This window comes from Notolepis coatsorum (assembly GCF_963971535.1).
Source record: "Notolepis coatsorum genome assembly, chromosome: 6".
NCBI classification, from domain to species: Eukaryota; Metazoa; Chordata; class Actinopteri; order Aulopiformes; family Paralepididae; genus Notolepis; species Notolepis coatsorum.
This window is the reverse complement of record NC_140170.1, coordinates 155,981,256-156,001,214: the sequence shown is the minus strand read 5'-3', so window position 1 is coordinate 156,001,214 and position 19,959 is coordinate 155,981,256. Positions and strand designations below refer to the sequence as shown.

Below are 19,959 nucleotides of genomic sequence, written 5' to 3'. Positions count from 1 at the left end.
CTCCCAAATGTTTAGAAGTAACTCCCAAATCTTTAGAAGGAACTCCCAAATGTTTAGAAGTAACTGCCAACTGTTTAGAAGTAACTCCCAAATGTTTAGAAGTAACTCCCAAATCTTTAGAAGGAACTCCCAAATGTTTAGAAGTAACTGCCAACTGTTTAGAAGTAACTGCCAACTGTTTAGAAGTAACTGCCAACTGTTTAGAAGTAACTCCCAACTGTTTAGAAGTAACTCCCAAATGTTTAGAAGTGCGCGTCAGGTTTTCTCTCTCACGGCGCTACATTAAACTCCCCCCTCTCGCCCTCTCCTCCCAGACCCTGCGCGTCATGGGGAAGATCATGAGGGAATGCTGGTACGCCAACGGAGCCGCCCGTCTCACGGCCCTTCGTGTCAAAAAGACCCTGTCACAGCTCAGCATCCAGGAGGACATTAAGATCTGAGTGAGCGGAGAGAGCGCCCAGAGGAGCGGCGGAGTCTCCCCCGGTCTCCCGACGTCAGAGACTCCCGAGGGGGAGGAAGGCGGGGTCTCTTCTGAAGAGCAGAGACTCCCGAGGGGGAGGAAGGCGGGGTCTCTTCTGAAGAGTGCACCAACAACACGAGGACAGCGTGGAGAGCATCAACGATAGGAACAGTTGTAAGATATTACTCCATAAACACTCCTACCAGTTTTTGAAGCCACCCCGAGTTTTTGACCGACCCTACCTCGCTTACCGCCAAACTACTACTGAGAAAAACCTCTCCTGTCTCGTCCTCAACCAGAGCCCCCCCCCCCCCCCCTGCAGAACCCCCCCTATTCCCCTCTCCGTACTTCCTACTAATAAGGCTGCAGGCTCCATTACTACTACTGCCCTCGACCATGACCACGTTTCTATCTATACAGGTATGCAATTAATAACGTGATGTGTAATTTAACGAGCGAGACGTTTTGTGAATTGACCTTCGACAACCTTTTCCTCAAAGTCTTCTTGGATTCACACTAGCGTACAGTTTTAACCACTGGCATCGGTTTGAAAGACTCGCCGTCTTTGTACAGTGTAAGCTATCGGGAGTGTGTTACTTTCACTTGGGTTCTCATTTCCTTTCGGTCGACGTGTTCATCTGAAGAGATAACCGGACGGGTGTTTTCCGGTGGATACGGCGTGGGAGCGGGACCGCGGCACACGAACTGCCGAAAAGGCTCGACTTGGCGCGCGTCTCCGTGGCATGCCGTGTACCGCGCGAGTACTGTGCCGTACGTACCGAGCGGCGTGGTGCCGACCGGCCGTTAAATGCTGACCTCGGTCTCGTCGGCGAGGTCTATCAAGGCCCTATGGACGTCTCAAAGAGTGATGGAGACAGTAAGGCCCCTCGACCAGGAGCCCAAAGCTGGTGTGCACCTCAGGTTTCAATCTGTAGGCCGTGACTTTTGAACTGTTAAACCTAAAAGAAAGTCTTCAGTTTTAGCAAAAAAGGAAAACTGTAAAAAAAACTGAAAAAAATAAAACATTTCAATTTTCAATATGATAATATAGGAGTATCGGATAGTGTAGCATAGCAACAGTTGCTACATAATATGCCTTTTCTGTGAAACTGACAGTTTCACAAAATCGTCCTTAATTGCCCCCATAGAGCGCTTCAGGGTACTGCTGCCATGGTGACAGTGGACGTCACTCAAATTACCCCAAACAACTAGAATTATACGTGATTTGTCTCCCACTGTTAACGGGTGGAAGCCATCTTCAAAGTTTCTATAACGACGCTTATCTGTCGTCCTCTTATGACTGATCTATCGCAACACCCCCCCCCCCCTCCTATTTTCTCGATCCTCCAATCACAGACGTCGCTTTCCTCGGGGACGAACGAAGTAAGCGGCGGTTGCAATCGGAGGATCGGGAAGAAGAGAGGGGGCGGGGTTTGAGATAGGTCAGCTTGTTCTCTTCTGCAACAGCCACTAAAGCAGTACACCTAAAAGAAACATGTATTGATAAATAAATAAATTGATTTAAAAAAAGGAGATAAGAAGATAAGGAACGGCGTGTGGGTGGACCTCTGTGTTTTGTATTCAGGCATACGTACTAATTTCAGGAATCTGAATAGATTTTTCTTTTTTGTTCTGTTGAATTATTATTATTATTATTATTATTTTTTTATCACAGTCCATCCAATTGTTGTTCCCCCTCGGGGGCTAACCCCCCCGGCCAAGTATAACTACTGTAGATAAAGAAAAATAATCACATTTTAAGCAAAAAAAAAATATGTATATATATTGCTTCGTTTGACTTTGGTTTACTTTGATATTTAGGTGACGTTTTAGATGGTTGTACCTTTTTATATACTAGTAGATTTCTCGAGGAAAGCGGAAGGGTTATTTTTTCCGCTGTCCTGGATCCGGGTTGCCGTAGCAACGACGTTGCTCTCTGACCTCCAAAGCATCGATATTCGCTACCGTCCGTCTGTCAATCACTACGATACATCTGCTGTCTTCAGTTTTCAGTCCTTGTTCTTTCCCCTTTTCGCCATAGAAACGTTATTTTGTAATGGATGTTTCCTCAACGCCCCTGTTCTACTCTCTCTACATGATACCTCCTTAAAAGGACAGTTTGGAGTTTTGGAACCCTGTCCCCGTTTCCTGCTTGGCAGCGATGATGCCGATCGGCACAACAACAGGTCCTTTCTCGGCGCAACCCATGCCGTACCTCGCGCTGGATCGGGCTGGTCGGCCACAAACCGATGCAAAGTCAATGGGGTCGAGCTCCCGTCTGTGTGAGTTTACTAAAGGTAACTGAAGTCTACTTCCTGCGTGCTGTGCGAGTGCATTTCGGTTATCAGTCAGCATGTACAGACAGGAGCTTGACCCCATTGACTTTGCATCGGTTTGTGGATGACTAGCCGGAGACGGGAGATTGTGCTGAGAAAGGATTCTACCGATTTACATCATTGGTGAGTAAGAAATAGGGCTAGGGTTCCAAAAATCTGAACTATCCCTTTAATATGCAAATTGTAAATAGTTTGTATCTCGTTAGTTGACTTTCTGTTATCAAAAACAATCATCGTCCTCTGTTATGTCTCCACATTGTTTCCCGGTTGTTTTCGTATCAGGAAACCCATGCACTACCGTCTTTGGTTGGGGGTGCAAACTGAAAAGGTACTGCTGATTTTTTTTTAAGTTTTTCCCATGTTATTTATAATGCGTCAGTTGCCGTGAGTCCCTATAGAAGGCTGAGAGGCCATGTGTGCACTAACAGAGCTCACAATCCCAGAACCAAAGTGTTCTCAAGAGCGACAGTGTGTCAGTGTGTACCACTGATCACATCACTTGCAAACTCAAGGAAACTATAAAAGAAGGATGGGTCATCACGTCACCGTATAGCACGCATGGAAACGTTGACATTGAGTTGAATTGGATAAGCCATCTCCTCGCTTATGACCATGTCATTTAAACAGGTTATTACCTCGGATGTCAGAATCACCGGCAATTTGTTGCATTGTTAACTAGTTAACGTTTGATATATTGGTTGTTGTGTATTTCCTCAGAGGGCTTGTATATTATGCTTCTCCATGCATCTCCCATAGGCTTCAATAGAACTGGTGCCAGTTAGTCTGACGTGACGACCCTTCCTTCTTTTATAGTTTCCTTGTGCAAACTGAGGATGTTTATAAACTACTGTAAGTCTACCAATCATGGGTTTCTGGAACAGACCGATTGGAGCTTCTCAGAGAATCGGACATGTCTCAAGAGTTCTGGGGAGGGAGGGGGGTAGTGTTCCTGTAGCACAATATGTAACCTTATTTGTGAAAACTAAATACTACTGATGCATCTCAATGCTGTCTCACATAAAAAAGAATTGTGTGACGTGTATTTATTTTAATCTAATGCTCACCTGCACTGTGTTTCGTTTTCTTTGTACATTCAATCTTGGGGGATGTCCGCGCAGACATACTGACTGCACTTTGGCAAGAGTTCCTGTTGCTGTTGTTCTTGAATGATTGGACAAACCGGGGGCCTGGGAACCTCTTCCGTTTGATAAGTGAACGTGTACCTAGTGCTATGATGTCAAACTGAACCCTTTGCACCAAAGAACCATATAACTCCCGTTTGGCAATGTTTCGGACGGCAGCCTGTGTATTCGGAAGTCAATCCAGATAACGTGGGAGTGTGAATGTGAATGTCACTAGTACTCAATCTCTATGGTCTTTTAACTATGAATAAACACTAAACGTACCATTTTAGATAATCAAGTTTGAAAACATTTTCTTTGAAAACTTCCAATAGAGCTCAGCTATATGGTTCTTTGTCTTGAGGTACTCAATTATAGAATGATTTTTGCCTGACGATAACACTATGCCTAGGGTATTTTGATTTGTTATCTTGTTTCATGTAAAGATTGTATGTACTATGGAGTGTTGCTCAAAGAAATTATACTTTTTTGCACAAGTCATAATGAGAACTCCCAGGTCTCTGTCCAGATATGTAGCCAAGAGATGCAATTGAATCCATGTTAAAAAAGAAAAGAAATCCCTTCAGGACTTATTTCCAATCATGTAAATAACTTAATAGTATAGAATAATAAATACAATTGTTTTCCTATGTGTTGTCTCTTTCTTTCCTTTTGGGAATATTACTTTACAAAACAAATGCTTGGGGTTAGTAATAATTGCCAAATCATATCTACACAAACAGTGATAAAAAATGCAACTTGTGAACTATGAACTTTTTTTTACAGCAATGTCAATAATCACCAACTTATAAGAAAACATCTTTTTCAGAAGTATTTTCTTTTAAATACCCTTCTTTCACGTGACTTGCATCAATCTGATACTACTTGCTGTGATTGTGTGAATTGCAAAAAACCTTTATCCGCTTAAAAAGGCTGGTAAGCCGTTTCACATATAAAAGCTGGGTTTACACTATTGAATGTTTACGCTGCACACGATGCCAGTCAGAACCCTGACCTGTAGATCATCTCCTGCTGCTCGGGTTCATGGCAGCATATCCCAGAGATGACCAACGTCCAAACATACACACATACAAAACACAATTATGGATGCCATTAAAAATCTCAATGTACTATTTATTGCTTATGCCTTACATGAAAATCTCAATTCAGATTAGTAGAAAAACTGCATGTACATAGTTGTATAATATCTTCTTTTGCCAGTGAGACGTCCCATTACAAAAATAATAATAACTAAACACAAAGGAAATGTCATGAGTCACAGGAACTGTCCTTTCCAGATGTAATTGCCATCTGGCATAATGGAAAGGAAGAGGAAGTGCTGGTATTTACTGATTTAGATGACTGCGCCAATAACATGAAGAGATCTGTACGCTGTTGAAGACAACATTATCCATATCTGTTTCAGTGATGAATCATCAATGTCATAAACGGCTAAAAACGACAAACAAATATAACACGGAAGAAATATTGGGGAGGACTTTGTAGCCATCGTCATCTTGCCCAGAAGAATATCTTGGATTTCGTAGCAAAGAAGCGAATCCCCTGAATTCAACCAGATACATACATCTACTTTATACATGTTTAACACAACCTCCAAATGTCTTGTGATTTAACGTGGGTGTCAAGACACCCCACCCTGACAAAATTGTATTAATGGGTGGATCTCACGTGAAAGTACATAATTGGAGATAAAAGAACGTATTGTTAATTTATACATGATTATAAAAAAAAGAATTGTGAATCAGACGACACATAAATATTCAGTGGTTGTGCATAATAAAAAAAAAAAAGGGGGATACAACACGAAATGTCAATCTCGTCTAAGGCCTTACACACTAAAGGTTTTTGTTTTGGAAATGCTTTAGTTGAGTCGTTTTCACAACCTTGAGAGACTACACACATTTGCGATGTTTAAAAACAAAAAAAACAAAGTTCATGAACAGAATGCATTATTACTCACGGTTTACCTTCACACACAACCCCAGAACAGAGTGAAGTTATTTGATCGTATTAACTAAACCAGCCAAATCAATTTATTCTCTTGAGAGACACATTCGGAATTATTTCCTTGCAGTACGAGTAAGCAGACATGATCGGGATAGAAAAAATGCTTCAGCAAACATTCAGTGTACATTTGCAGCCAAAACCCTTCCGACGATTCCTAAAAAAACGTTTCACAAACCTGGCTGTGGGTGGTTCAAAGGAAATCGTTTTTCGCGAGCCCCAGGAAGTGTGGTTCTATTAATACTGCATAACACAAGTGTGTGCGAGGCATAAGATATTCCAGACTTCCCCAAGAGGGCATAGTTGTCATGAGAAAATCAACCAGTAGTTATTTCCGTCTGGGTTTAGATACTTGGCTGCCAGACCACGCCAGATCATCACAACTGGAGAGATGGTTAACGTGCCTGAATAGCATTGATATATTGATTTGTTTGCGGATGAGCATAAAAAAACTAAAAGAAAACAGGGCAGGGAGACTTAACTCTTTCAAGTTCCATTGAACCCGACAGGATCCTTTGATGACGTAGTTATGCGTCTTGATTTCAGCCATATAGAATGATGAAGATGTCAATTCTGCCCGGTAACAGCTGTGCTGGGAAATTACTTTCCTCTCAGGTGTCTACCGAGGTCTTTAGGTGTAGAAGTTGCCGTTTCCTTGACAACAAGGACAGTGCTGGAACTAGGGTCCCACCGACCCAGCAGCAAACTTTAGAACACTAAAGCTAGCTAGTTTACGTTGACATTGGTGACCGAACCACGGCGTGTCTACTGACCTAATGCGACCATACCGGTGGGAATGGATTCATCCGAGAAGCGATGACCGGTCCTCTCAGTTCTGATCGGTCCAGCACTGTGGGACCCGGAGGGGAGAACGGTTGCTGGGCAACACAGTAACTACGGCTCCACCTCAGGGCTCTCGCTGTGCTCCTGCAAGCAACTTTCTTGGATGTTTTTTTTTTGGTTGCTCGAGTTTTGTCTCGATTTACAGGACATCCTGTAGGTCCCTTAATACATTGTTTCTATATTGATAAATGTGAATGATGATCCTTCATAAGTCTTTGTGTGCAAGAGACATATGGGGGGGGGGGGACATGGGACTGAACTCCTCTTATTGGTCTCCCTTCTTTTTCTCCCACTCGTCTGGTTTCCTTTCTTCAAAATTTCCGTCCCGTTCCTTATCGGAGCTTTCGTCCCCTTGTGACCCTCAAGCCGTTCCTGTGGACGAAACCACCTGGTTATTCTTCCATGTTTACCTTCCAACATGTTCAAGAGCGAAAGCTTTACGCTGCTTTTCGTTAGTCACTTGATCATACGTCCACTGTAGGTTTCTATAAATTATCTACAGTAAACGAAGTGAGGTGTGCATACTGCATACTGAAACCTTTTTGAGTGTGTCGGATTCAGTGTCCTTACTTACACTCATCTCCGCTAGTAAGCACCAGAGCCTGCAGGATATCCGAGAGGGAGGCGATGCCCTTCACCACCTCGTGCTCATCCACCACCACTAACCTGTGCACCTGAGGGGGGAGGAGACCACACTGAGGTCTTACTGCCACAGAACACAAGAGAGCAACACTGGACGCGGGGCAAACAGTCTTTGCAAATCATTCTTAGCGTTTGTTTTAACCTGCTTGTATAAAACACCTGGATTCAAACCCAGGTTTCCTTCAGGCAGGGAAACTGGCAACTGCTATACAACGGATAGTCTGAGGGTTTTGCCAAATAGGACAAAACAATAAGTGCCAGAAAGTTTAAACTATTCTTAAGTCAATTTAGTATACTGCTCTGTGATTGCCAACCTGAATCGACACTATCTGAATTGTTCTTATGCCATAAACCCCACCCAACTGAAACAAACGCTAAGAATTATTTGCACATACAATTCAACATCTTTAAATTGGCGCACAAGTATTCCAAGGTCAAGACATGGATGCTTTGCAGTGTGATATCGTGGATATGCTGAGTTGTACAGAGCGGTGAACCTCTCTCACCTCGGCCTCCACTAATCTGTTGATGATGGCCTCCAGGGACTCATGAGTGTAGCAGGTCAGGACGCCCTCGAAGTACTGAGAGCGGTGCTGCAAGGCTTTGGTCACAGTGACGTCCAGGTTGTTGTAGGTCTTCTCAGCTGCAAGGTTCTGAGCAAATAAGAGTTATGGGGAATTAGTGACTCCGTCACCCGAGACTCCCACCCACTTATATTGCTCCCTAGCAAATATATAAAGACATTTAATTATATTAGCCAGTAAGGGGTCAAATGAGACTGGGTCTTCCCGACTTGCTGGGAGGTAACCTATGGAAGACGTTGTGAGGTAACCTATGGAAGATGCTGGGAGGTAACCTATGGAAGACGTTGTGAGGTAACCTATGGAAGATGCTGGGAGGTAACCTATGGAAGACGTTGTGAGGTAACCTAAGGAAGATGTTGTGAGGTAACCTATGGAAGATGCTGTGAGGTAACCTAAGGAAGATGTTGTGAGGTAACCTATGGAAGATGCTGTGAGGTAACCTAAGGAAGATGTTGTGAGGTAACCTATGGAAGATGTTGTGAGGTAACCTATGGAAGATGTTGTGAGGTAACCTAAGGAAGATGTTGTGAGGTAACCTATGGAAGATGCTGTGAGGTAACCTATGGAAGATGCTGGGAGGTAACCTATGGAAGATGCTGGGAGGTAACCTATGGAAGATGCTGTGAGGTAACCTATGGAAGATGCTGGGAGGTAACCTATGGAAGATGCTGTGAGGTAACCTATGGAAGACGCTGTGAGGTAACCTATGGAAGATGCTGTGAGGTAACCTATGGAAGATGCTGGGAGGTAACCTATGGAAGATGTTGTGAGGTAACCTATGGAAGATGCTGGGAGGTAACCTATGGAAGATGCTGTGAGGTAACCTATGGAAGATGCTGGGAGGTAACCTATGGAAGATGCTGGGAGGTAACCTATGGAAGACGTGAGGTAACCTATGGAAGATGCTGTGAGGTAACCTAAGGAAGATGTTGTGAGGTAACCTATGGAAGATGTTGTGAGGTAACCTATGGAAGATGCTGTGAGGTAACCTATGGAAGACGTTGTGAGGTAACCTAAGGAAGATGTTGTGAGGTAACCTATGGAAGATGTTGTGAGGTAACCTATGGAAGATGCTGTGAGGTAACCTATGGAAGACGTTGTGAGGTAACCTATGGAAGACGTTGTGAGGTAACCTATGGAAGATGCTGTGAGGTAACCTATGGAAGATGCTGTGAGGTAACCTATGGAAGATGCTGTGAGGTAACCTATGGAAGATGCTGTGAGGTAACCTATGGAAGACGTTGTGAGGTAACCTATGGAAGATGCTGTGAGGTAACCTAAGGAAGTTGTTGTGAGGTAACCTATGGAAGACATGGTGAGGTAACCTATGGAAGACGTTGTGAGGTAACCTATGGAAGATGCTGTGAGGTAACCTATGGAAGATGCTGTGAGGTAACCTAAGGAAGACGTTGTGAGGTAACCTATGGAAGACGTTGTGAGGTAACCTATGGAAGACGTTGTGAGGTAACCTATGGAAGATGCTGGGAGGTAACCTATGGAAGATGTTGTGAGGTAACCTATGCAAGATGCTGTGAGGTAACCTATGGAAGATGCTGTGAGGTAACCTATGGAAGACGAGATAAACAGATACTTACTATGACATCAAATTTGGAGTAAATGTCCACCACTCGACCTGCACAAGACAAATGGCACATTAGGACTGGGCGATATGGACGAAAGTCATTTCATGAGATTCAGGACGACTTCTTTTTATGTAGCTGCATATATGAATCACCATATCTTCTTAGGTATAGAACATCACATGTTAGATAATGATGATCATATTGCACTACAGGGTAACAGGAGGCGTGATGGAAGTATCAGAATGAACATTATCCAAGATACGATAACAGACTATAAAAAATAAATATTGGTATAACGTCCAGCCCTTTCACGACAGTACAGCAAGCAGACAAAAACAGCTAAAACTATCACTCTGGTCACCTTGCTGACCATGCCAACATACCATTGTCATCCACGACGGGTAGGGCCGACACTCTCTGCTCCACGAAAATGCCCAGCGCCGTGTAGAGCGGCGTATCGGCGCGCACCACGGCTATGTTCTGGAATGTTCCGATGTTCAACTCCTCCAGGGTGTGCCCCAAGAAGGCAGGTTTTGGCATCTCCGATATCTGAAAACAATAAAGCAAGAGATCTCGCATGGGAAACGGCCAGAAGTCTAAAGAAATAAACACATGAATTTCATGAACTATGGCCGACTGCCCTTGCATTGTCCTCGCTCTCCTTCCGCGCTTGTTAGATTATATCAGATGTAGATAGATACCGCCAGGGAAACAGTAGGCGATGATAACGCACAGGCCGAGGTGGAGAGAGAAAGAGAAGGAACTCACAAACAACTTGAGGAACTTGAGGATTCTCTTGTGTGTGAGGATGTAGAGCGTGTTGCCCGTCAGCGGGTCAATCACAGGGAGCCTGTGGATCTTATTCGTCAACAGGGACGACACTGCGTCGTACAAACTGGGACAGAGGAGAGAGAGAGTCAAAAGTTGTGTTTTTTGCGAGTAAAAGGAGTTCTTTAGTTTGTAGGGTTGCACGATACACCGATACTAGAAAGGTATCGCGATACCCAGCCATTGAAAGCAGTCCAATGCTCCATTTCTTTAGTATCGATACTTTTAGAATAATAGCCTGATGCCTTATTTTCTATGAGTTGAGTGACTGGAGCAGTGTGTCTGTGTGTGTGTGTGTGTGTGAGAGAGAGTGCAAGCTTTGAATAGTGACTGTGTCAACAGTGTCAGCTCATTTTTAAGTAGCCAAAACGGAGATTAGCTATATAGCTTTTAGCAGGTCATAGCTCGGAAACTGTAACAGAATAACAATTAAATTGTTTAAGTTTCAACAGTGTCAAAATATTAGTAATTTATTAATAAATAAATATTTTATGAAGAATTGTCCACGTTCTGTCATCTAATATTATATTCCATTATGTCCTGGTATTTTTTTTGTTTTTGCCCTGGTATCGATTTAGAACTGGTAGCGTGATACTATGGCTGGTATTGGTATCAAATTCAAAATATTGGTATTGTGACAACACTAGTGCTTTGATTCAAGAAGTCTGAATAACAAGGTTTTACCTCGCGCTGGGAGATATGCTGACCAGGGGTTTGAACGAATCTTGAAGGTACACTTCTAGAAAAAAAGGAATACATAAATGGTAAATAAAAACAACAAGACGGGGTACAAGTAACCTTTGTAATATAATAATAATAATAATAATAATAATAATAATAATAATAATAATAATAATAATAATAATAATAATAATAATAAATATCCTCACCTCTCCATGTTTCTATTTTGTGTTCTTCCAGCTCGTATATCTGGACCTGAAACATTAAAACGGGAGAAAAGCTTGACCACTGGAGGCAAATAGGGACCGAGAGAGAGAGGCATTATAAGATTAATACTAGACCTAATAACCATTCAAGGTGCAAGACTCTTACCAAAGGAGACTTGTAGTAGCGATGAAGTATGTTAATGAAGTCAGTGATGGTCAGCATACCTGCAGAGAGAGAGAGCAACAGGAGTAGTGTCTCAGTCAGTTCCCTGTTGCCTTCTTAATCAGAGTGTAAACCGAGCCGCAGAATTAAAGAATTATCTTACCGACAAAGCATTGCTTCTTACTGTCCCATAGAGGAGCCGCTCTCACTCCATTGGAAACAAGCGCAAAAAAGGCCTTCTTCACCTGTTCACAGGAGAAATGCACACAGGAATAACTACTCACGGAAGAAGAATTTTAAAACGCTATGTACATTAATCAATGTTCAACATTATATTTTATAATAAAACACAAGATACTTGTGCCCTAAGGATAAGTGTTCAATGAAGAAACCCAATCCCCTTGCCAAACATCTATGCTAGTCATAGTTGTCAAATAAAAAAGGTAATATGTGAATGAGTGTGTGTGGGGGGGGGTATGAACCTGGTTTAGGGTAAGGGGCGTGGCCCGTGCAGGAGGGAATGGTTAAAATGTGAGCTCCAGATATTGACATAGGCTGATATGATATGTCAGGTCAAATTCAAGTAAAATTCTGATCCCGACTCCGGTTCTGATGTGGACCTGGCGCCAGAAATGTGGGCCTCGGCGCCTGTGCAGCCAAAGGCAGAGTGCCACACAGTGGGATATTTTACACTTTTTATCTATTTTTATCTAGCACACTCCCAGCTCATACAGAAAAAAAGCCTTTCATGATAAAGTATTCTGTATTTTACTATGACAATTAATAAACAAACTTGAACTTGAAAGAACCAACCTCCAGGTATTGACAATGCCGATGCTACACATCCTACCACATGCCCCCTAATGACCACCACAACCCAACGTGTAGATCAGTTACCACATGCCCCCTAATGACCACCACAGCCCAACGTGTAGATCAGTTACCACATGCCCCCTAATGACCACCACAACCCAACGTGTAGATCAGTTACCACATGCCCCCTAATGACCACCACAACCCAACGTGTAGATCAGTTACCACATGCCCCCTAATGACCACCACAACCCAACGTGTAGATCAGTTACCACATGCCCCCTAATGACCACCACAGCCCAACGTGTAGATCAGTTACCACATGCCCCCTAATGACCACCACAGCCCAACGTGTAGATCAGTTACCACATGCCCCCTAATGACCACCACAGCCCAACGTGTAGATCAGTTACCACATGCCCCCTAATGACCACCACAACCCAACGTGTAGATCAGTGGTTCTCAAACCTCTCCTCGAGGCACCCCAGCCGTTCCATGCATTTGTTCAATTCCACCACCAGCACACCGATTCAATCCCCAACTCCCAAGAATGATCGTGCTATAAATCCTCTGCATCCTACTTCCACCGGCCAAACCAGAGCTTTCCATCCTCGCTGTTCAGTTTCTGCTGCCAGGTCTGCCTATCTAAGCTTTTTCCATTCATATAAATGTAAATGTGTAATCATAAATCAAAGCACAATCCTTTTGAGGCACTGTGAACCAGACGTAAACCTACAAGATACTTTGTTGTATTGTGAATATGATATACTTAACTGTAGATGAAAACAACACTGTAAGTGTAACACAGTGCGTCTCCTTCTATTACAGGGGCGTCGTTTTGGTATGGCAAGGTATGGCACTCGCCATACCTTGGCTTGTGACAAAATCATATAATTTGCGTGTCATTTGTGACGCGCGCTGCTGCGTTGTAGTTGAACGCCAGACAGAGGTGGCTGCTCAGAATAAACAACCAAGCCGCCAAGTACCCAGCTGGCTACCTGTCTTTGCATAACAATAGCTCAGGCCAATGTATCGTCGCAGCCAAGGAAATACATTTGGCCTATCTGATCAGGGTCTTCAAATATGATGTCTGGGGACGCATACAGACAGTGAAATGAGGGTGGACTGGCCATGCCTGCTTTGTGTTCTCTCTCTCTCTCTCTCACGTTCCGTGACTCACGCAGCGTTATGACTTGTCATAAGTGAATTGTATAGAAACAACTCACCAAAATTGACTATTGCACAACTGATTTAAAAAAATATATCTACTTTTACTGTTCTATTATTAACAATTATTTTATCAATCATCAGTTGCCCACTGCCTGATTGTCCCTGTTGAGAGCATCTCTCATTGAACTGCCTTCTGATATTTATTTTCTTCCCTTTCTTTTCCTGTTGTTATTTTGTAGGAGTTGTTCCTCATCCTTGTTGTGGATTAAGGTCCAGAGGGGGCTTGTGAAGCCCATTGAGACATGTATTGTGATATTGAGACATGAATTGTGATATTGTGAAGCCCATTGAGACATGCATTGTGATATTGAGGCGACACAAATACAGTACATTTGACTCGACATGAAACAGTAATGTTTAGGTAGATTTCTAGCTTCTAACTATTTCCCTCTAAACTCAGTTTGTTGACTCAGTTGTGAAAATATGCCACTTTTTCCCAGATTACCTTTTCTGGGGTTTCATTTTTCTTCCCAATCATTACAATGTGCAGCTATTATTTGTGAAAGGCGATGCAGAACGTTGGTGATTAAACGGTTCTTACTTGAAGCGACGTGTCAAACACCACCAACTTGGAACTGGTAGGTACGAGGTCATAGCAACGATGAGACTTCATGAACCTCGTGTACACATTGTGCTCTGGGTCTGAGGGGGGAATGTGGAAAACACTGGTGATGAGGTCAAATGTCCACTCTGTAATCTTAATGGTTTCTTAAAAAGTAATTTAGGAAAACGCACTATATGCACACTGTGCATATTGCACAGACACACACGAGCCACAAACACAGAGGCTCTCTCTGAATGAATGAAAACTTTATTTAACAGATTGCAGAATGGGTACAATACAGTACGGCTCAATACACACAATTGTTAAGGGGATGTGGACCAGAGAAAGACGTTTGTCTTGTTTACATCAGGGTCCCCCATTTTCAATTCATAGTGATGATACAGATGTATCCTCAAAGCATATTATGCATTCAGCCCTTTTCAGTCAAATAACCCGATGACAGAGATTATATATATGGCTATATGGAGTGAGTCTCACACCGTGCACTTTAATCACTCACCCTCGATGAGGAAGTCTCTCTTTCCCTCCAGATCATCAAGAGCGGGTGGAATCTGAAAGATAAACGGTCCTTCAGGTCAACTGTAGCAAACTACTAACCAGCTGTGCATGTATTTATTAGCCCTACATTGTGGGATTGACAGATACGACCACCTCTTATAGAACGTGATACTATCGGTTAGGGTTAGCTACAGTAGCTCATACAAAAAGATCTATATGGATCATAGCGTAACATTAAGCTAACGTTGACCTAACAGTCAACATTATTTGTCTGCATCATCTGTAACGTTAATACCGTTCAAACGCTGTCGCGGGGAACATTTGTCACCAGCCGGAAACACCGATATTAGTCAACGTTTCAAGAAGCTAATGTTAGCTTCAAATCTCGAGTCGTTCCGGGAATTAGTCTGATCCGACATGTACATGATGTCAGGTTGGCTGTAACGTTAACGTGGCTGAGTTTAGCTGGCAACCAAGCAAGGCTTAAAAGAAGTCAACACACACGTCAAATGAACGTTAAGCAACTTACACACTCCATATCCCATCCACTGTTTTTGCCTTTCGAGTGTTGTGACGTTAGGTCCCGAGCTAACTAACCGGACAGGTGAACACAAGTGATCCTTCCACGCAGCAACAACAACAACTCTGTCCTGTTCCGTGTTGGTGAAGCTGGCGGAGCTCAGGTCACACGAGTAGGGTATATCTGCAGAGCCACAGAGCCCAACGTCTGGGCGGGGCTTCGTGGCGTGGACGTGGCTTGAGGCGGGGCTTCGTGGCGTGGACTAGCCTTGTGGCATGGACCTGGCTTTGCACTACTGCGCATGCGGATGAGGGGGGGGGGGCTCTCTCGCTCTCTCTCTCGTTTACGACATACACAACTTTCGTCTTGTTTATGTAGCATCGTGAATATTCGACTATTATTCAGAAGTGCTGACTTAACCTTTTATCTCCCCTTTGTGCACAAAGAAACCAGTTTCCCTTGATATTCTCCTGAACAATGACGCGAGTTTCTCTTTCTCTCACCGCTGGAATATGGATTATAAACACTTACTGAATCATATTCACATTCACCCAGTTCTACCTGTGGGACTAGTTGGCGGTGGCCAGCAGGGGGCGGCGGTGGCAGGCGGAGCGCAGGAGGAAGGCGTCGAGGAGAAGCAAGTCACCTGAACGGAAGTGGAGAGAAACAGTCTCTTCGGCGTTGAACGTGGACCTGAGAGGACGTATCGTTGAGGAGCCCCGTCGTGGAGCACACGGGTGAATGTAATTGGACTCAAGTATATTTCGTGTTATGATAGAAATATAAGCGTTAGTAGCGTGTTGAACATCCGAACGGAACAACCCTAGTGATACAGCAGGTTATACTAGAAGTAAGCGGTATATTGAAGTGGCTAATGCTAACTGTATCCCCTCCAGCGAGGTACCCACGGCAAGCGTCGCCTGAAGAGAGCTGGTGGTTAGAGGCACCGTGCGCTGGCTGCATGTTCGTTAGCAGGAGGGCCTTCTCAGACCCACAGAGTAGCTTCAGTTAAGGTAGCCTTCAGATTAGCACGCGCGCCAACCCAGCTCGCCTACCAGCAGCTTGTCAGCACCGGCAGTTCAGCAGACCAGCAGCAGGCTTCGGTTCGACGGAGCAGAGGACGCCGCCTCTCCAGCAGAGGTCGCCACAACACAGCACGCGCCTCCAACCTGCTACTGCCCCCCTGCCTACCACAGCTTGCTAGCTCTTGTGACGAGAGCGTTCAACGCCATCTTACCACCCGGACGAGTGGTGGTGAGGGCGAGGCCGCCATCTTGGCTAAGTACAGTGGCACTTCGGTGGCCAATACCATATCGTACATTGCACAGTGTGTCGCGGCCTACGGGCGAAGATAATGGTTGCTAACCACAGTGTATAGGGGTACCCCCACAAACATTTCATGCCGGCATTAGTTAGGACTTTTGTTTGGTAACGTGGGCCCACATTTTCATTTCCTTTTAAGTGTAATAACGTGTATGTTCATTCCTATTGATTTCCCGTCTAGTTAACCCTTTTCTTCCTGGGGTACATTAACGCTGTCGTATATGTAAAGCCTTAGAGAAAGGTATTATTATTGGTACTAGCACACCAGTGGGTAAAGAGTCTGCTATATTTAGGTGTACAATATCAGGTGTCCGCAAGGTATTGAGGTACGACTTGAGTAATAATTAATATTATATGCCATTTGACTCACTGCCAGTAATACTTGTCCCTGCCCAGTATAAGTATCACTAAAAGAACTAAGACGGGAATTGTGTGTGTGTGTCCATTACTGAGCCTAACCCTAACCCTTTCTATGCGGGTAATATTGTTACATTTAACCCTTTCCTACCCACCTTCCCCTTTCAGTTATTAAGGTCTCTAATGTCATTGAGGGAGGGTACTGCTTGCGGGAGGAACGAACCCATTTAGTCATCTATCAGTCATTAGGTGTGGGAGGGCTAACGGAGGTATTGGGGGAAGTGAGAGCGAGTTGGGGAATACTACTGACCGCCCCGGAGAGGCGAGGAAGATCAGAGTACCAAGTCAGGTTGGTAAATCCCGGCCCCATCCACTCCCACTGCCGGCCTCCAGTTTGACGCTCCAGGCCCAAAGACGAGGGTGCAGTCAGACGGAGCTCTACTGCGTCCCGCTACCCAGTGGCTGTGCACAACAGTTCCCACTAAGCAGGGATAATCCACCCTGCTACATTTGGCATCACGAACAGGATCAAAATCCTAACCCAGTCCCTCGAACGTGACGACCAGGAGACCCACGATGTCTGAGAGCGACGCCCCGAAGCCGGCGGTCAAAGCAGAGTCGTCCCCAGCGGAGCGACGAAGTGACCCACCGGCCCTCCTTGAGGAGAAAGGAGGGGAAGCCGAGACGATGCGGACCTTGGCCGCACAAGTGGAGGCCCTGCGGGGTCAACTCTATGACCAAGCGCGCGTCCTGGACCACCAGCACGAATACCTAGAGCGGGCCCGGCTCGGCCATCAAGAGACGCTTGCCTTGGCGCAGGCCGCGCTCAAACAGCACACTCCTGGACTCCCAGCGACCCCCCCGGTGGTGTACGTCCAGCGGGAGCGGAAGTGCAGTGAGTTTGGAGGGGAAAAGGAGAGGGGAGAGCTGCCTGTGGAGGACTGGATCCAGGCAATGAGGACCCATCTCCGTGCCAGTCAAGTGCCGGCGGAGGAACAAGTGGAGGTCGTACAGCTCCACCTGAAAGGCGAGGCGAAACAGACAGTGCGCTTCCTGACAGAGGGAACCGCCCCCGACACAGAAGCCTTGTTCGCGCTCCTCGAAGAGACCTATGGAGACAAGGCCCCTGTCAGTGTCCGCCTGGGGGAGTTTTACGACCGGAGGCAGGCTGCCGGGGAGACTGTGCGACAATTCGCCTACGACCTGCAGGAGAGGATTCGTCGCCTACGACGTCGGGCGCCCACCCAGGTCACCGACGCCACCGCCCTGCTGCAGGAACAGTTTGTGGTGGGCCTCCGAGACGAGACCCTGAGGCGGGAAATGAGGAAGTACATGAGGGAGGACGGGACGCGGCCGTTCCCCCAGGTACTGAAAGCGGCGATCGATTGGTCGGAGGAGGAGCTGGTCCTCCCCCCCGTCAAGGGTCCCACCCGGGGCTTGGTCCACGCTGCGGCTGCGGAGGGACGAGAGGCCCCGATGGGCGTAGACACGCTGCAGGAGGCTATTAAGCAGCTCTTCGCGGGACAGGAGCGGCTGGACGCGCGCCAGGAGCAACTCTTCCAGGCCTTCCAGCAGGAGCGAGATGCGCCCCAGAGAGGCGCCGCCGAGACGACGCGCCCGCTACTACGCGAGGATCGCCCCGCCGAGACGAAGAGGGCAGGCTGATCTGCTATGCCTGCCATCAGCCGGGCCACATCAGCAGGGATTGCCCCCGCCCAGCCAGCGGACCACGCCCAGCCTCTGCTCCGACTCCCGAAGCTCCGGGCCCGTCAGGGTACCGACCCGAACCACGAAGGCCGGTCGACGCCGTAGCAGCAGGAGCCGCCGACTCGGCCATGGAGGGCCCCGAGGCGCAGGACGTGCACGGAGAGTGCTTCATGCTGGACGTCCAGATCGACGGTGTCGAGACCCGCTGCCTCTTCGACACGGGCGCGGAGGTCACCACCATGGCGGAGAGCCACTTCCGAAGACACTTCCCGCGGACGAAGCTGACCCCGCCAATTTGATCACCCTCACCGCCGCCAACGGTTTGGAGATCCCAGTGGTGGGGTGCCTCTACGCCGAGGTGAAGTGCCTAGATATGACATTCACAGGGAAATGCATATTCATCGTGAAAGACGACCCCGCCCGAGGGCCATGTTCAATGGGATCAAGGGGATGCGCCTGGCGAGTCTAAGCCGCGCCGACGCTAGAAGCGTCGCCATTCGCCGTGTGGTCGCCGCCATGGCCCAAGAAGCCCGGGAGTGTACCGCCCCGGGGAAGATGGGGTATGTCAAAGTGGCCGGCAGGGAGCCGGTGGTCATTCCCCCGCACAGCGAAGTGATCGTCTCGGGCCGCTGTGAGACGACAGCAGGGATGCGGCGTCCCGTGATGTTAGAGAGCACTCCGAGTGCCAACCTGCCCCCCGGACTACTGGTGGCGAACGTGGTGGCGTACGCCCGACAGGGAAGAGTGCCTGTGCGGGTGTTGAATCCGACCGACGCCGAGATTGTGCTCCGACCCCGGTCCAGACTGGCGGAGCTCCACTGCCCCCGTCAAGTACGGCCTAAGGAAAGGGTGACCGTGGAGGAAGTAGACAGAGGCGTCAGAGTGACGGCGATTGAGGCTCGAGACAGCCCGCCATCGGCGGTGGCGGACGGGAGGACCCGAGGGCTCGCCGTGCCCGTACAGGCGAACCTTCAGGATCTCACGCCGGCCCAAGTGAGCCGATTAAACCAGGTGTTGGAGAAACACAAGGCGGTGTTCTCCATAGATGACGGGGACTACGGTGACGCACCCCCGGTCAAGCAACGGCACCGCCGAATACCGCCCCACGTTTTCCAGGAAGTAAAACGGCACGTACAAGACCTGGTGGACCAGGGCATCCTAGTAGAGAGCTGCAGTCCGTGGGCGTCACCAGCCGCGATCGTCATAAAAAAGGACGGCTCTGTGCGGTTCTGCTGCGACTACCGCCGCCTAAATAACGTGACGCACCGGGATGCATACCCTCTACCTCGCATCGAGGAGTCCCTAGACGCCTTGGGGCAGGCCAAGATCTTCTCCTCCCTCGATCTCACGGCAGGCTACTTCCAGGTGGCGGTGAAAGAAGAAGACCAAGAGAAGACGGCCGTCACGACGCCCTTCGGCCTCTATCAGTGGACCCGTATGCCCTTTGGGCTGTGCAACGCACCGGCGACGTTCC

At 46.8% G+C, this 19,959-nt stretch overlaps 2 protein-coding genes across 3 annotated transcripts in view; one reads left to right on the top strand and one right to left on the bottom strand.

Annotated features, from left to right (window-relative positions):
- Nucleotides 1-4,549, top strand: part of LOC311230658 (activin receptor type-1B-like) — a 61,791-nt gene extending 57,242 nt beyond the window's left edge. For both annotated transcript variants that reach the window (XM_084317011.1, XM_084317010.1), the window contains one exon: nucleotides 315-4,549. In XM_084317011.1, coding sequence (XP_084173137.1) covers nucleotides 315-440 — 126 coding nt within the window. In that variant the 3' untranslated portion in view covers nucleotides 441-4,549. The remainder of the gene's footprint in view (nucleotides 1-314) is intronic.
- Nucleotides 4,550-5,030: 481 nt separating this feature from the next.
- On the bottom strand, nucleotides 5,031-15,240 carry prkag1 (protein kinase, AMP-activated, gamma 1 non-catalytic subunit). The gene is made up of 13 exons (XM_084317567.1): nucleotides 15,108-15,240; nucleotides 14,580-14,631; nucleotides 14,057-14,157; nucleotides 11,636-11,717; nucleotides 11,476-11,534; nucleotides 11,313-11,358; nucleotides 11,107-11,161; nucleotides 10,363-10,489; nucleotides 9,978-10,143; nucleotides 9,607-9,644; nucleotides 7,934-8,080; nucleotides 7,360-7,459; nucleotides 5,031-7,157 (listed from the first exon to the last, which is right to left on the bottom strand). Coding segments are annotated over exons 1-13 (984 nt in total). The 5' UTR covers nucleotides 15,117-15,240; the 3' UTR covers nucleotides 5,031-7,155.
- Nucleotides 15,241-19,959: the final 4,719 nt, after the last annotated feature.

Bases quoted from the DNA above. Each gene is read 5' to 3' on its own strand.
- prkag1 (XM_084317567.1), bottom strand. The intron at 10,490-11,106 runs GTAAAACCTTGT...CCTCTGTCCCAG, and splicing joins AGCATATCTCCCAGCGCGAG to TTTGTACGACGCAGTGTCGT. The intron at 7,460-7,933 runs GTGAGAGAGGTT...CTCCCCCCTCAG, and splicing joins ACAGATTAGTGGAGGCCGAG to GTGCACAGGTTAGTGGTGGT.